Source organism: Neomonachus schauinslandi, chromosome X (genome assembly GCF_002201575.2).
Source record: "Neomonachus schauinslandi chromosome X, ASM220157v2, whole genome shotgun sequence".
Lineage (NCBI taxonomy): Eukaryota > Metazoa > Chordata > Mammalia > Carnivora > Phocidae > Neomonachus > Neomonachus schauinslandi.
The window spans coordinates 93,001,719-93,017,749 of NC_058419.1; the positions used below are offsets into that span (position 1 = coordinate 93,001,719).

The following is a 16,031-nucleotide window of genomic DNA, read 5'->3' on the forward strand; positions in this document are numbered from 1 at the left end:
AAGTTTCTGAAATGTCGGTAAAAAAGTCTGACCCCTCGGCATTTGCACTTGCCCGAGGCTATTTCAGTGGGGTGGGAGCATGCGTGGGGGGGGGTGTGGCAGCGTGTAAGGTGGTGGTCCACTCCCAATCCCCCGTGGAGCAAGATGAAGTAGAAATTATGTGTTTAGACGCTTCCCCAATAAGCAAAGAGCAAAACGCAGCAATTTGTAATGATTCTATTTATTAATACATGTATCACAAATGTTCACAATATCAACGCATTCTTGTTGGCATGCTAGACAGAGGCATTGTTTCTTAAGTTCTTCTAAAAATATTTTGACTTTGTTCCCCCTTCACATTCGTTTTTAAACTGAATTGCTGAGGTCCTCGATGTCCGTAATGTCGATGCAAAGAAAAAATACAGAAAGAAGTGAAATAACACAAGAGCAATTAATTGGGGAAGAACAGAAGTATTATTATCTCCTTCACAGGAGGCAACAATACAGCTTGGTAACAGGATTATACAGGGTTTCACCCGAGAGGCATGGGGGCCACTAAACTGTCTACACACGCCCAGGCATGTAACAATAATGAGCAAAGAGGCCACCTAACGCTCAGCTATTTCCTTCATGCATGACGCAGGCTTTTTTCTCCTCACGGACCATTACTGATGTCTATCTTTACATATCCTAGGCAGCCTGAAGAAGGTAGGAAAGAGCCTTAGTAAAGGGAAGACCAAACCAAAGGAGATTAAGCCAAAAGAACAGACAGCTATCAGCTTATCTACATCAAGGGGTATGGCATTTATCAGTCCTGAAGGGTGAGCGGGAACCTTCCACACTACATGCAGGGCCTGGCGGGGCCAGGGATGGTGTGATAACCAGTCACCTACAATGAGCTAGAGTTGGACCAAGTACAGATGAAGGAGATGGCACGCAGGGGGCCTCAGGTGGGGTCCGCTAGGACTGGATGCAGGGAACCCGGCTACACTCTGGCACGACGGGGCTTCACCAAATGGAACGGTACACGGGATGCGGGCTGGAAGGCGGAGCGAGACTGCGCGGGCGGGTGGGTTGCACACTGGCTGGGGGGTTAGGGAGCGCGGGGGCGGGTGTGTTAGGTACTGTGCTCTAACATCCTCTGGAAGTCTTTCAGAGAGTGCTGTGGTTCCTTTTTAAAACAGGTCTCTTATTCCATCGTGCTTGAAAGACTGTGAGAGAAATGAAAACACGTGAGTGACTTACGGTTAATAAGGACTTAAAATAAGGTAACAAGCTAAAAGGAGCATTCAGACGTTTCACACCATCCTCCCTGGGCCACAGAAATGAGGTTTCAGCACGTGCGCGGGTGCTACCGAGATCAGGTAGGTTAAGTGGCAGGGTGTGCCCCAGAGGGAGAACCCCGAGATTAAACACTCCCCACATGCACTCACCTTCTCCTTACACCATCTCATACTGGTTGGCCGTGATGAACCGGGACAGACAGCAGGCCAGCAGCATGCCGATCAGCTGTTGCCAGAAGAGAAACGAAGACCACAATCTCAAGTCACTGAACTGCACACTTCTTTGGCCCCCCAGATGTAATTTTTAACAACTGAGGGCTTTTGTATGCGAATGAGGAAAAGGGCACTAAAGGAAAAGATCAAACGTGATTTCCCTGGGGGGCGTCTAAGACTTCGGGAGTCTGACTGCTAGGGCAGGACACCTGGAGGTTCTAGAACCGGCCATGAGGTTCCACTCTAGCGTGCTCTGGCTGCTTAAAAACAACTTTTGACACATAAGCAGTGTTACGATTTGTTCGTGTGTTATGAGAGTAGGGGAAAAATTGGAAGGACCACAGAATTAGTAAGGTATGCCCAAAAAGGCTGAACGTGTGCATCGGGCAGATATCGCAACATGGTGCGATCCCTCCGCCATCCATGGCCAACAGGATAGTCTTTCTTCCCTTAAGGCAACGAGACACTATTCTTGCCTGGGTGAGTTTGCCAGGTGAGGAAAGAAAGCCATGGCTTGAGAGTGGTAGGTGTTGGGTTAGGGGAGAGGGGACATCAGGGCTTTAATTTCTCTTTGTCTCTAACCATGTAGATATTTTAGGCCTACGTTTTGGTTTCCACCTCAGATGTGCGTCAACCAGCCTTCCAGGCGAGAGAAGCAATTCATCCAGGCTACGCGGTGGCCCTTATCTTACAGGTGGGACACATGCAGGCACACCGGGTCCCACTGTGGCTTGGGGCAACCCCTGAACACAGCTACCTTTCTTGCTGAAATCCTGGATTCTTATCTTCCTTTTTAAAAGTAAAACTATGCCATGAAATATAAAAACCATAAGTTCCATCAGGTGAGGAAAAATCACCACCTTATTGAACTCACCCTATCTCCTACCAAGGCTCTGACCAACATCATTTTGTGCCACAAAATTCATAGTATCCTGCCCAAACCACCAAATCACCAAAGGAGCCATGGCTGTAACCTCCAGAATTCTGTGCCAAATGACACAAATTAACCCCCCCGCCCCCGCACCGTAAGGACTTTGAACCTTGTAGCTTGTCCCTTTTCATTAGAACTGCCATTTTCTGGGACCAACGTACACCAGAACACACTTGATACTTTTTGAGAGAGAGAGGAGAGAGAGAAAGCACAGGTGGGGAGGAGAAAAGGGAGAGGGAGAGAGGGAATCTCAGACAGGCTCCATGCCCAGCACGGAGCCTGGCTTGGGGCTCAATCCCACGACCCTGAGATCATGACCCGGGCCGAAATCGAGTCGGACGCTTAACCAACTCAGCCACCCAGGCGCCCCTAACACACTTGATACTCTTAAAAATCAGATTTCGGCCAAAAAAACCCAAGTGATCATTAGAGGTATAGCATATTCAAGTGTATCAAGCTATTTAACCCTCACCACATCCCTGTACAATATTACTGTCCTAACCTTCCAGATAAGAACATGGGCTCAGGGGAGGTTAAAGAATTTTCCCCCAAACCACACTGGTAGTTCATCCAGAACTTAAGATTCTACCCTCTTTCCCCTGTCAGAGGACAGCCCCTTTCTTTGCCTCCCCCCTCCCCCACCCCTACAGCTCAGCCTAGACCCTGTCCTTTTCCAGAATCACTCCTCTGTCTCACACTATCAGGGGTTCCTTCCTGCCTTGCCTTGCAAACTTTGGACAAAGGGGTTTCAGTGGGCATCTCTCCATTTGATTTCCAGTTCCTAAACTCTTTTTCCTTTGTAAAAGCTGATGAGTTTCATGTTTCCCCACTGAGCTCACGTGTGCTTGAAGCACTGAGGATAGTTAGTACTCCGCTTCGTGGGTTCCAACGCTCTCATAATTCAGTGCTTTCTGATGCTCCTGGCCTCCATGGCAATTCATGAGCCACACAGCCAGAAGACTCCTTAGGATGCTTAAATATTTCTTGTATCTAAAATCTCTGCTTTCAGGGAAATATAGCATGGGCTTCCACTTTTTTTTTTCCCCCAAAACAGAAGCAGCATTATTCTTAAGCACTGGACTTTGTCACAGAAACAAGAACTTCTAAAAATATCAGTACAAATGAAAGCTACTTGCTTTTAAACTTACTGCCTTTTACCTTGAAACTAATAATACAGTATGTGTTAACGAAATTGAATTTAAATAAAAAATTAAAAAAAAAGAAAGATGCTTTTCAAAAAACCAAACAAACAATCAAAAAACCTCACTGTGTTTTATATTTCTGGGGCAAGAACATACCTTCTGTTTGCCCACGGAAGAAGACAGATTTTTAAAATTATTTTTCAACATCTACTAAGAAATTTGTTTTCCTAAAAAAAAAAAAAAAAAAAAAGATAGCATCCTGAACTGAGGTTCATAGAAGCTATATGAAAACAGTATTTTGCACACGCTGGCTTTTATTGTATTTGATTCTAGTGCAAGAAAAACTAGGATTTGGGGTGTGGTAGGTATTTTGGATTTTCGCAGGGTTACGGATTTCAAATTTGCTCTAGTGTTTTTACCATATTTGAGAGAAAACGTTGACCTCTCACCTCCATAAGTACCAAGTTCAGGGAAAGTCAGGAGCTGGGGCGGAGCGGGGAAGCATCCTATACTTCATAGTAGCTGTCACCAAGTGATTTCTGGGTACCTGACGGAAAGCCTGTTCAGCCAAAGTCAGGGCCTCTGCCTCAGTGTGAGTCAGGACAAACGCTTGCTTGCCACTAGACCCAGTTCATCTGTAGCCAGAAAAGTCCATCCTTATTTTGATGAACTCTTGTTTCAGGCTAACTATATGGAAAAAGCCCCTCAAAGAGTAGAGGTACGTTCTGTGCCCCTGAGAAGCACGCTGCTGGTGTGTAGCAAGGCTGAAGTAGGCACTAGGCCAGACTTCTGCTTTAAGGCCCGGATGGAGAGAGGAAAAGGGGGGCTCGTCTCTCATGCTGGAAACCCCTCAGGACGGAGACCCCAGAGCCACTCCTCACCATTCTGGTGGCCGGTGAAAGGCCTGGTGCCAGACGGCCTCCGGAGTTTTAGATCAGATTATTTATATTTGGTTGACGAAGACTTTGTAATTCATCTTCATCTAGTTTTTTTTGAGGTGACATTTTATTTTTACCACTGTCTGCCTTGTCAGTACTATATTCTGCTTTCTTTTGGGTCATGGAAACCTCTGGGACGTTCCGCCGCTTCAAGAACTGAGAAGCCAGAGAGGGGGAGAGAGAAGAAAAGGCCTCCACTTAAGAGAAGGCTGACTCCAGGCTTTCTCAAGGCCCTCCCACAGAGACAGCCTGACAGGCCGAGCGACATGGGATGCCCCACTGGGGCTCTGCCCTTCACCGGGGACCCGGTAGATGCCAAGAGGTGGGAGAGAAGGGCACGAGAGAGGTGGGGCCCAGGCCAGCGAAGACCAGAGAGGTAAGGGCCAATAGGCCCAGGGCGTCCTCCCTGCCATCACCATGGGAGGCAAAGGTGGCCCAATTCCCGATTCCAGTCCACAGAGAGGACAGCAAAGTTGTAAAGGCAACTTTCTGAACAAGCAAGCGACAAGCAATAGGTCAAAAGCTTATTAGATCCTTATCATGCCTGTGGAGATGGTATGCTAATGACTGAGGTGGGAGACCAAATAAAACTTCCGTGCCTTGGGCAAGTGCCAAGGAATCTGGTTTGACATAAAACTGTATAAATGCTATTCGGGACCATCTCGGGCCCTGAAGATACTAGGGGAATAAGTAAATGGTTCCATTAGCCTTCTTTGGCCATGTCTCATCAAGGCTATGAACAGCTTTGTCCAGCCCTCTACAGGGAAAAGGTCATAAGTCCCAGAAAAGAGTTCCTGGTTCATAATGAATCATCCCAGCAGCCTGTGGGCCCTGGAAGAGGCCCCACAGGGGTGCGGGTCAGGGGACGGATGGGTAGGAGGAGGATCTGTCTTTTTTTTTTTTTTAAGATTTTATTTATTTATTTGACAGAGAGAGACACAGCGAGAGAGGGAACACAAGCAGGGGGAGTGGGGGAGGGAGAAGCAGGCTTCCCGCCGAGCAGGGAGCCCGATGTGGGGCTCGATCCCAGGACCCTGGGATCATGACCTGAGCCGAAGGCAGACGCTTTTTTTTTTTTTTTTAAGATTTTATTTATTTATTTGACAGAGAGAGACACAGCGAGAGAGGGAACACAAGCAGGGGGAGTGGGAGAGGGAGAAGCAGGCTTCCCGCCGAGCAGGGAGCCCGATGTGGGGCTCGATCCCAGGACCCTGGGATCATGACCTGAGCCGAAGGCAGACGCTTAACGACTGAGCCACCCAGGCGCCCCGGATCTGTCTTTTTTGATGAGTACGCTTTTCCTTTCAATTTCACAGACTCAATCCCTTTCATTATAAAAGCACAAGACGAGTTCCCTGTACAGGTTCTCTGAGGCAAGATCAAGGGCGATCTCTGGCCCCAAAGTTTAAGACAGCAGGCCAGGTGGAGGGGTCAGAATTATAAGCCTGGATCTAGAATAGCAGCCCAACCTCAAGCAAGCCACTCAAACCTCCCCTTCTGGAAAATAGCTCTACCATCCCCACTCAGGACCGTTCTGTGATGTGGAGGATTAACCCAGCCTAGCACGCTCCACGTCTAGTGAAGCTAGACAGACATGTGTCTGTTTCCACTGGATGCAGAAGGCTTACCGCGCCTCGCCTGCAGCGCACAGCAGAAGGCCGGCCAAGGGGAGGGGCGGTGTCTCAAACGGAGTGAGCGGCCAGACTCAGACACCTTCAGCTTTGGCTTCGGGGCCATGTTAGAGGCGGGGTGGGGGGTGATATTCCCATTATCCTCCCTCTCCCTCTCGTGCGTGCACGTGGGCACACTCTGCTTATGCGTGTCTCCCTCTCCAAGCTCTCTTGAGTAAAAGAGGAGCTGCCAGAGATGCATGGAGGAGGTACCCTAGCAAAACACTCAACTTCCTGCTATGAATTTATAGGGGAGCAGGACCTGCCCATCGAGTCCAGACAAATGGGTTTTCCCTTGAGAGGGCTCAGGCCATGGGAGTTTGTGAAAGAAGTCTTAAATGCCTGCCCAAATCCTGCCGCCCCAAAAACAGAACTCAGGGGCTTTAAGTTGGCTAAATGAGCTAACCAGGGACAAAGTTTTTGCATAGTCTGTGGAAAGGCTAGATTTGGCTTAGTTTGCCTTGTACTTTATACCACCTTTACTTCTGACATAACAGATGTGCAAGGCTAGTTTGTTCCCACAGATGATAGCGTGGATGTGGATGTTAGCAGAGCAGGGGAGGGAAAGGGCAAGGAGCAGGTGGAGGGTGGGTGAGGAAAGGGGAAGAGGAAGGGAGAGGAGAGGGAGAAGAGAAAGAGAGAGAGAGAGGGAGGGAGGGAGGGAGGGAGAGAACACGTGACAGAGCTCTGTTCTTTGCTACCTACTTTGGCCTCTACTCAGTAGAACCTGCTTCAGTATAGAAAGGCCAAGACATCGACCAACATGAGTGATTCACCTGAATCAGCCAACAGGTGCTAGGTTCTACTCTGACACTGGTCCTAAAAATTTTAAACACATGTGGCTAAAGCTTTGGTTCTGGGTCATTGACCAGGACCGGTATGGCTGGTTCTTCCTGAATAGGCTTCTGGTAAGTGGCCGCCGCTGTCCCGGAGAGGCCTCGGACCCACTGGTATGTGGAAGCCAACTTCAGCTCCTGGCACATCACACTAGTTAAAGGCAGCTGTGGCTCTTCCTCCCCCTGCCTCCAGTGGAGCATGGCAGGTCCCAAGTCTCTGCCTCACGCACCTGTCTGGTCCCAGGGGTGAATGCCACTGGGCTTTGTGTTTTGTTGTCTTAGCCCAACAATGATGTGGTACCTTGATGAGACCTAAAATCTCTGTAGAGTTTCTGTTTGGAGGTTCCCTCAGGGATGCTGGCCCCTCTCTCACTGCCCCAGAGGACCACAGAGCAAACTCCACAATCTCCATGTCGGGGATATCTTCAAGGTTAGCACAGATGGATGAATGCTCACCAGGCAATTTGTCTAAAGCAGAAAGCCCCACCCCACCCCACCCCACCCCCTTCATAGGGAAGCATGACAGAGAAGTAGAAGAGAGGTCTTAATCAGATCCTTCATGACTTGGTTCACCTCACTAATGAAAACGGGAGAATCCCCCGTGCCCCTCATGGCCGTGCAGGAACATTCTTAGATGACATGATGTTTTATCCATGAGATTCCAGACTCTGTGAGGCTCTCTTCTCCCCATGGAGAGTATTGGCATCAGGTCCCTTTATGGTTCTAGGAGAGCCATTAGGGGAGACCTCACCTATAGACCTTCCTCCGAGGGGACAGTCGTCCCCAGCCACCAAGCACACATCTGGCCTGTCGGTGGCATTAACCTGACCCTGCATATACACGCACAAACGGATGTGCAAGCTCTCTAGTGCACCTTGCACGTCTATATTGGACGTGCGTCCCGGATCCTCTAAGACATCCCCTGGCCGTTACAGACAAGTAGGATAGCAGTTGGAGGAAATTTGGGGCAGCAACTTTTTGGGAAAGGTCTCTGGAGACGAACCGGCATGGTTTGTGGTGCCATCTTGGTTTGCGTGTTGGCGTGTTGAGAGTGTAATTCCCTTCATGAGCTGCAAACCATGAAGAAGCACGGTGAAAGAATTTTGAAGCCACCACAAGGAGCGCGCACTCCCATGGGATGAGCCCACATGCTCTTGTCAGATGAAATGTCACCTAGGTTTTTGTCACTGCTGAGGAAGAAATTTGTCAACTGACCTGGGGCAAAACCCTTTCTTTGCAAAAAACTACTAGGGCCACGTTCTAGTCCTTGATCTAAGTGAGGGTGACACAGGTATGTTCACATTGTGCTGATTTATTAAGCTGTGCATTTATAATTCACGTATTTTTCTGTATATGCCATATTTCAATTAAAAATTTTGAAGAACGAACTTGGCTAGAACGAATGTGTGCAGGAAGGAAGGAGGTATGGGGGGGGCAGGGAAAAGGTAAGTATAGTCTGAGAGAGCAAATATAGAATTCAGGCAGGAGAAATTAGAGTGGGGGAGAAATATTACCAAGAGAACGTTAACTGGGCTTTGTTGGAAAAACGATCTGTTGGCCCGAAAAAATTTGGAGTTAAACATACATCAAGATTTCATTTGGTTAAGTATACACACCAATCCTCCCACCCACAGCACTATCGTTGCAACAATATGATCATTTGGCTGGGAGATCAGAGGCCTGTGGGATACTCTACTGCCAGGTGGAGGGGCCCAAATTTTAGAGTCAGCTTAATCTTGTTCTTTCCTTGAGGACGTGTGGCGCACTTCGTTGGCAGAATGACTTCTCCCATTATTTTATAGAGGCTGCGTGGAGATAAAGGGCTACACAATAGACAAAAATTCCATTTCCTTGTAAGGAACCATAGTCAAACTTAGGATGAAAGTAATGATTGCAAGATGACGTTCACTAACTGTAGGCTTTCTGTAAAGGGAGACAGCTCGTGCATAATCGACAGGAACGAAGAACAAAACAGGGACAGGTCAACCAGAAAAAAAAGCCTCCCCCAAATCCAGATCAGCCATTTGATGTTTGGAGTTGTTTATGCTCCAATTAAGCCAGCACTTTGTTCAGTTAACCTCCATTTGACCTACAGAAGAAGCAACTTGTTTTCTGGAGCTAGTCATTAGTTGAACTGTAACTGATATTCCCTTGATGGCAAAACTTCATTTAAGTTGAAAAAGGAAAATCAATAAACAGATGACCTGAGGACTAATGAGCAAGGAGCTCTGACCCCATCTATCAGCCTCTCCCTAGGCGCAGGGGGGGCAGGCGGGGAATCCGGAGACGGGGGAGGGAAGCTGGGGCAGGAGGCTGGGGAAGGCCAGGCCTGACCGCACAATTACACAGCCTACCTGAGAGAACGCGATTCCAAAAGCCACTCCAGCAATGATTCCCATGTTGGTCTCCATGAAACTGGTCACCAGATCATAACAACCCTGCAAACAGAGAGAGAGAGAGATGCCTTTCACACCCGGGGCCAGACTGAGCTGTGTTAACTTGCAACACTCCCAACATACGCTCCGACCCACAGTTGACAAATACAGCTGCAACTCACCGTAGGAACTCACTAGCATTCTTCCCAAACTTAAAAAAAGAAAAATTTCAAACATACAAAAAGGTACAGCGAGTAGTACCATGACCACCCCCCCCCCCTCCCCGCCAAGTGACTCTTTCTCTAACCTCACAATGAACATGTGGCCAATCTGGTTTCATTTAAATCTCCTCAACTCTCCTCCCCTGGCTGGATTATTTTAAAGCAAGTCCCAGATATGTAGTTTCATCCAGAAATGTTTCAGTGGTAGGATTTGGTGTAGCAGTAGATCTATCAGACCTATGAAGCAAACCCCGTAGACTCCAACCACACAGAGGCATTCCACATCCTTGCATAGAAAGACTCAGCATAATAAACATGGTTACTAGCATTTTGACAACAAGTGATACAATCTTAGAAAAATAAAGTGAAATTGTCAGGTCACAGGGGGGGTGTTTGAGTGCCTGCCACCTTTAAGGTGTCTTGGGGTTCTTTCCAAGGAGACCATTAAGTTCATTTTTTAACAGGGAAAAACCTATGTTTTAAAGTCATCTTTTCCATAAATTTACTATGTGACCTTGAACAAGTCACATCTTTTAAGATTTATTTATTTATTTTGAGAGAGAGAGAGGGTGGGGGGAGAGAATCTCAAGCAGACTCCCTGCACGACCCTGAGATCATGACCTGAGCAGAAACCAAGAAACGCCTAACCGACTGAGCCCCCCAGGCACCCCTCACTTCTCCTTTCTAGAGGTCAATAATTCATCCATAAAATGAAGTGAATTTCCCTTTCATACCATGAAATCTCCAAATGTGATTAAAACCAACACCCATTTTACCAATTTCAATATTAGTGTAATACTGATAAAGTGAATCACCTTTCTTTAAAATAAATGATATGGCTGGAGTTCAACCATGTTGCTAAACAAGTTTTTTTGCTGTTGTTATCCAGGATTACATTTTATCAGCCTAGTCCATGTAGGAAACACCAAATTTTGTGTATCACCCATAATGCAAAGGCAAAAGCTGACTCTTCCTGTTAAATGCCTGACAGGTCGAACTCATGTGTGTTTGTGTGTGTGTCTGTGTGTCTGTGTGTGTGTCTATGTGTCTGTGTGTCTGTGTGTCTGTGTGTTTATATGTATATTTATTTGAAACTGGGCCAAGTCAGCCTAGATTTCTGAACTGACTTATACTGTCTCAGAAGACATGGTCTTTTTCCAGTTTTCTGAAAAACGGCTTCTACTTGAATGTATAAAGTCTGCAAAAATCAAGACATTAATTTCATAAACAGGATAAAAAGGCCTTTTGTTTATCAAGAAAGGCACACTAAATTGCAATAATATCTGAAGACCACAAAAAACCACGTCTCCCATATTGAAATTCAAAATTTAGCAATTTAACATTTCTCAGAGCTCATGACAATTCTACCAGCGCTGTACCTCCTAATAAGTGATATTTTATGCATCTGCAGTCTGTCTGCAGAGGAGAAGTGCATTAACTTAGCAGCAGCGCTTTGATACGTGTTTTCAACGCAATGGGCCAACTATACTCCTTGGTTAGCTGATGCAAATTTGAAGGCCGGGGGCGGGTGGGAAAGGAAATATGTTTCTGCTCATGAGGAATTCTGAAATTTGATTCTCCCTTTGTAGTAGAAGACTGCTGGCTGATTTCATTTTTACTAGTGAAAGTATCTATCACACTACTTTCCAAAAGGTAGTGGAAGGGCGAGCAGGTTGGGTTAGGAAGAATTCAAGGCGAGAGGAGAGATGGATATTGGAACGCTTTCCTGGATGGTAGCAGCTAAGACCACGTTTCGCCCAGGTGGCCATCATGACCGTATCTTCTCCCCCACCCCGGTGATGGTCGGGTGGAGGGATGAAGTTCATTCAGTCCAACGCCAGTGGTAGGTCACCTCAAGATATGGAAACCCAAACCCAACAATAAAGACCAGAGAAAAGCGAGGTGGGTGACTTTCTTACTCTGCAATATATCTTGGCATAGATATTTTTCCTATGAACTTCGATTCTGCATGTAAGTGGAATATATTTTTCTGATGTATGATTTCTGTTCCATTTGTAGGAGACTCGGAGCAGAGTCAATCACATTTTTGATAAGCCCACTCCAACCAGCAGGAGAAACCAGAAACATGCGGTCCCCGCCATTAGTGCAACTGTGACAAAATCATTCTCTCTCAACCTTGCTCCTCAAAGTGGGGCTCTTCCAGGGGCAGCAGCAGCCCCCAAGAGTTTGCTGGAAATGCAGAATCTGAGGCCTCGCTCCAGACTCCCTCCATCAGAATCGCCAAATCCCTGGGTTGTTCATTTTCTAATGAATTTTAATGAATGTGACCACTATCTCTAGATGTTTCAGCGGCCCTTTAAAGCTTGAGGAGCACCCTTCTAGAAGAAAAGTTCTCCCATGGCTTTTCACTCCAAAGAAGATAATCCTATCAGTAGGAGGGTTCCTTAAAATGGGAAGATAAAAGTGATTTCACTTCTTTGTCGTTTTCTAAACAGTATAAGAGCAAGGTTGAAATCAATGCTTTCCATCTCTGGATTCCTCTGTTACTCACCAGGCGGACCTGTGAGCCCATTCTCCAGGTCTTAGCTCAGATCTGTAGATAGCAAGGCCATGTTTGCATTCCACCTCACATTCCCCACTACACCATGATCTTATCTGCCCACAACAATCTCTTTTCATTTCCTCAAATGAAAGCCTGGTGGTCAGGTGTGAGAGAAACCTACAGAGACCTGCTAAGTGTCCTAGGAAACATCCAGAAACAGAACAGGTCCTTTGCTCGCCCTCTCTGCATGTTGAAACCAACACAGTCACCAATGGGAAACATCCCTCTTGCCCTTGCTCTTTAAAAATGTCAAGAATTCCGATGGAGTAGGGGCTCAGTCAGTGCTGTCAGCCATGTGAACTTGCAGATATTTCAACATCCTGCTGGCAAAACCAAAATAAACCCCATCCCCTACACAAAACAATAAACATCCTGTTTAGCTAGTCTCACCTCCCTCCCGCTCTCCCCCAGTGACTTATACAAGGCAGGTTTCTCAGGCTGCCAGGTGAGAGCCAAGAGTCATCTTTCTGTGCCATTAAATCATAGGGTTCAAGACACAAAAAGATCAGCAAGGATTTAGAATGCATGTATTCCAAACAAGAAGATTCCGTAGAACTACAGGGGGGCAGTAGTTAAGCCTCCTGGGAGAAGGAGTCAGAAGAGGGGGGCTAACATTTATGAGCATCTACTATTAGTGTATTCATCCCAGCCCTATCTCCTGCCTTTTATAGTGAGGCATCTGAGACTCAGACCCGGGCCTTCATTTGTCCCAGAGTTCCGCGTGGGAATGAAATGGGAACATCTAATGAGACTCAGTAGACAAATTTCAGTCTTTACTCACTTTCTCTCCACAGAGAAAGCCAGGTTGGAGAAGTTAAGCCCCTTTTCCAGGTATCTGAGGTACCCAGGAAAATGTAAATCAGGCAGGATGGGGGTGTGGTGGGGAGGCAGGGAGTGAGGTCAATTTGCAGGTTATCAATGAATGAAATGAAAAAAAAAATGCTACCCTATCTTTCTTTCTGGAAGTAATTCTAAAGATCATAGAGATGCACTATAGGATAGGACTCTAAACTAGCTTTTGAAGACTAACAAAAGATCTTCCCTCTGAGGACCTGCTGCATCATTCCTAATAAAGGACAGTGTGGTATATAGAGGGAGACAAACTCCACCATCACCCTGGTGCTGTTTACATTGCAGTTGACATTGAACATCACACTTAACATTTCTCCGGTCCTTACTCCAGGGCCAGGCCCTGTGCTTTAGCTACTTTATCTCATTCAGTCCTCCTATCAATCCTAAGAGGCAGGAATGATCATCTCCCTTTTACAGCTGAGAAAAATAAGAAAATAAGACTGAGAAAGGTCACCTCTTGCAGGTGGCTGAACCAGGATTTAAACTGGAGTCGGACGCCAGAGCCCATGCTCCTGACTTCTAGATCCCCAGCTTTCACAAAGGAAAAGGAAGCTTGGGGGTAAAAAAAAGACTACCCGGGCTGATGGTTGCTGCTTCTACAAAAATCCTCCTGAGGCTCTGTCATGCCCAAACGTCACTGCCTTAAAGCGCTTCTTGCCTTTTATAAATTGGAGCATCCGTTGGAGCTGGGTATGCTCAGTGCTTCGTAAAATGGCAGCCTAAGGACATCTCCGGGGGCTCAGTGGGGATGCCCCTGAAGAGACCAGAAGTCACCTTACCGATGAGAGGCAAAGGAAGCCTCAACCTTTGGGTTCTTAAGAAAATTCCAAGAGGAACAGATGTCTTCTTAGCTAAGACAAGAAGCGGTCAGTACGGAACATCTTATTACCTCTCATCGCACCAATAGCAAGTAATAAGCCCAGGATGACAAAATGAGCTTCTAGAATGGCAACAATGCCCTGCAGCATTTATGCTACAAATACCAACATTAAATGGGTAAGAATACAGAAACTGTCTCTTAACAGTCTCATCTTGAGAGGATGGCTATCTTCTATGCATTATTCAGCAGTTGGCCCAGATCACGTCAAGTGTTGAAGACCTTGGAAGAATAGAATTTTATGAGTAAGAAAAGAAAATTTACCTGATGGCTGCATAACAGCAGGTAAAGTCAACAGCAGGGTTGGTTTTTTTCCCTCCCTTCTGTTTTACCAAAACATATTTTCTATGTGGCATTTCTCGAAGTGTTTAAGAATACGGACACACTTCATACATGTTTTATCACGCCTTTGCCATATTCTCTGTGAAGTGGAAGACAGAATTGGTCTTCCTTCTGGCGACTGAAATTTTATTTCCCTCATTTTCACAATGTATTACCTTTCCAATTTCTTTTAGCCAGTTCTCTCTCTCTCTCTCTCTCCCCGCCTCGCTCTCTCTCTGATTTCTTTGGGACTCAAGATGCTGACAGTGAGTTGAAGTGGAGTTGCTGATTTCTTTTCCTAGAGCGGAGAGCACCCTCAAATAAAGGCTACCCTCCCGGCAGAAGCAGATGTTGTCTGTCAACTCTCGTCCCCCTTCCTGCTAAGGACTGGCATCCAGCTGTGAATAAGTCCATGTTTAGAAGGTAGATTAAGCAGAAGAAAGACAGCCAGAAAGAAGGGCCACATTCCCTGTCTGACACCAGCACCAGGTGAGCAGGAACGGCTGCTCAACCTCCCTCCCTGTGCCTGGTCGGTTCTTGCTGAGTCACAGTTGCCCCTCCAGAAGGGGACAGCCTCGGGTGCCTTGTCCCAGGCGGTGAAGGGCCACGGGGAAAGATCCTGCACGCTCGCCTAGACTACCATTTCTAACCCATTTGTCCCAGTTTCACAGAAACAAATCCACCCAAAGCCCCACCGCCCCCACCCCCCCCTCCACCCCCAAACATTCACCACGGATGCCGTCAGGGGTGAGAGGAAGCCTACCTTCTGGTTCACTTTGGTGGCAGCCACAGTCAGATTGTGTAGGTCCTGGGGATTGCAGTCGGTTTCGTTCAGGCAGCAGCTCGGGGGGATGCCGTGCTCCAGGAAGTAGGGACTGGCACTCCAGTTGGTGTAGTTCTGCACGCCACAGCAGCTCAGCTGCCAAGGGGCAAAGGGAAAGACCCGAAGTGTGTGGGTCACAGACACCATGGTCCTCTGCCTCAGCGCCCCAGGCCGTTTAAATGAGAAACTCGGCCCAAGGCCCCAAGTCAACAGGCACAGCTTTGGTGAGTAAAGGCGAGCTGGGGTTCCACTAACGCTCATACTCCCTGGGAAGCCCGACTGAACCGAGAGAAGGAAGTCAGTCCGAGACTGCATGTTGTGTTGGCTTCCTTACCATGTCCACAAAGTAAAGCAGGGCTTCTCGGGCCTGGTTCCGCATCGACATCACCTATGTGGGCTGGCCGCTCTTATAGGTATGGAGCGACTAAATCCGGCTCATGGATGGGGAAGCCGAGACAAAAATGGCTTTAAAGAGCTCTTTTTAAGGCTTATAGGTCACAGGAGCTATGCCAATAGTAAATGGATTGGGGGCGGGGGGGGGGGGGAAGGAAGAGAAAGGTGGGAAGAGGAAGAGAGAGCTGGTGTTGGTAAACTATAGCCCACCCGCTATCTGCTTTTGTAAATCAAGTTTTGGGGGGACACGGCCATGCCTAGCCCTTTACAGACTGACAGCACGGCCCTCAAAGCCTAAAATAGTGACCACAGGACCCTTTCCAGAAAAAGTGCGCCAACCCCTGACATAGAGAATGTTAAAGGAAATGGGGCAAAAGTAGAAATGAATTACTGAATCTGGGTAAAGGGCATACAGTTCCTTATACTCTTCTTGCAACTTTTCTGTTGAGTTTGGAATGCTATCAAAATGCCAAAAAAAAAAAATACTGCTACTGAAGTAAAAAACAAAACAAAAAACATGCAACCCCCTCCCCCACGCCACCAACCAAAGAACTCCCCAGGTGATCCAGATGGGCCATGAGGCTTGAGCACCAGCACCTGACCCCCTGAGCACC

At 47.2% G+C, this 16,031-nt stretch overlaps 1 protein-coding gene across 1 annotated transcript in view; it reads right to left on the bottom strand.

Moving 5' to 3' along the window:
• Nucleotides 1-204: 204 nt before the first annotated feature.
• Nucleotides 205-16,031, bottom strand: part of TSPAN7 (tetraspanin 7) — a 125,036-nt gene continuing 109,209 nt past the window's right edge. The window contains exons 5-8 of the mRNA XM_021681752.1: nucleotides 14,965-15,120; nucleotides 9,347-9,430; nucleotides 1,413-1,488; nucleotides 205-1,190 (exon numbers count right to left, since the gene is read on the bottom strand). Of these exons, the coding sequence (XP_021537427.1) occupies nucleotides 1,420-1,488; nucleotides 9,347-9,430; nucleotides 14,965-15,120 (309 nt within the window). The 3' untranslated portion in view covers nucleotides 205-1,190; nucleotides 1,413-1,419. The remainder of the gene's footprint in view (nucleotides 1,191-1,412; nucleotides 1,489-9,346; nucleotides 9,431-14,964; nucleotides 15,121-16,031) is intronic.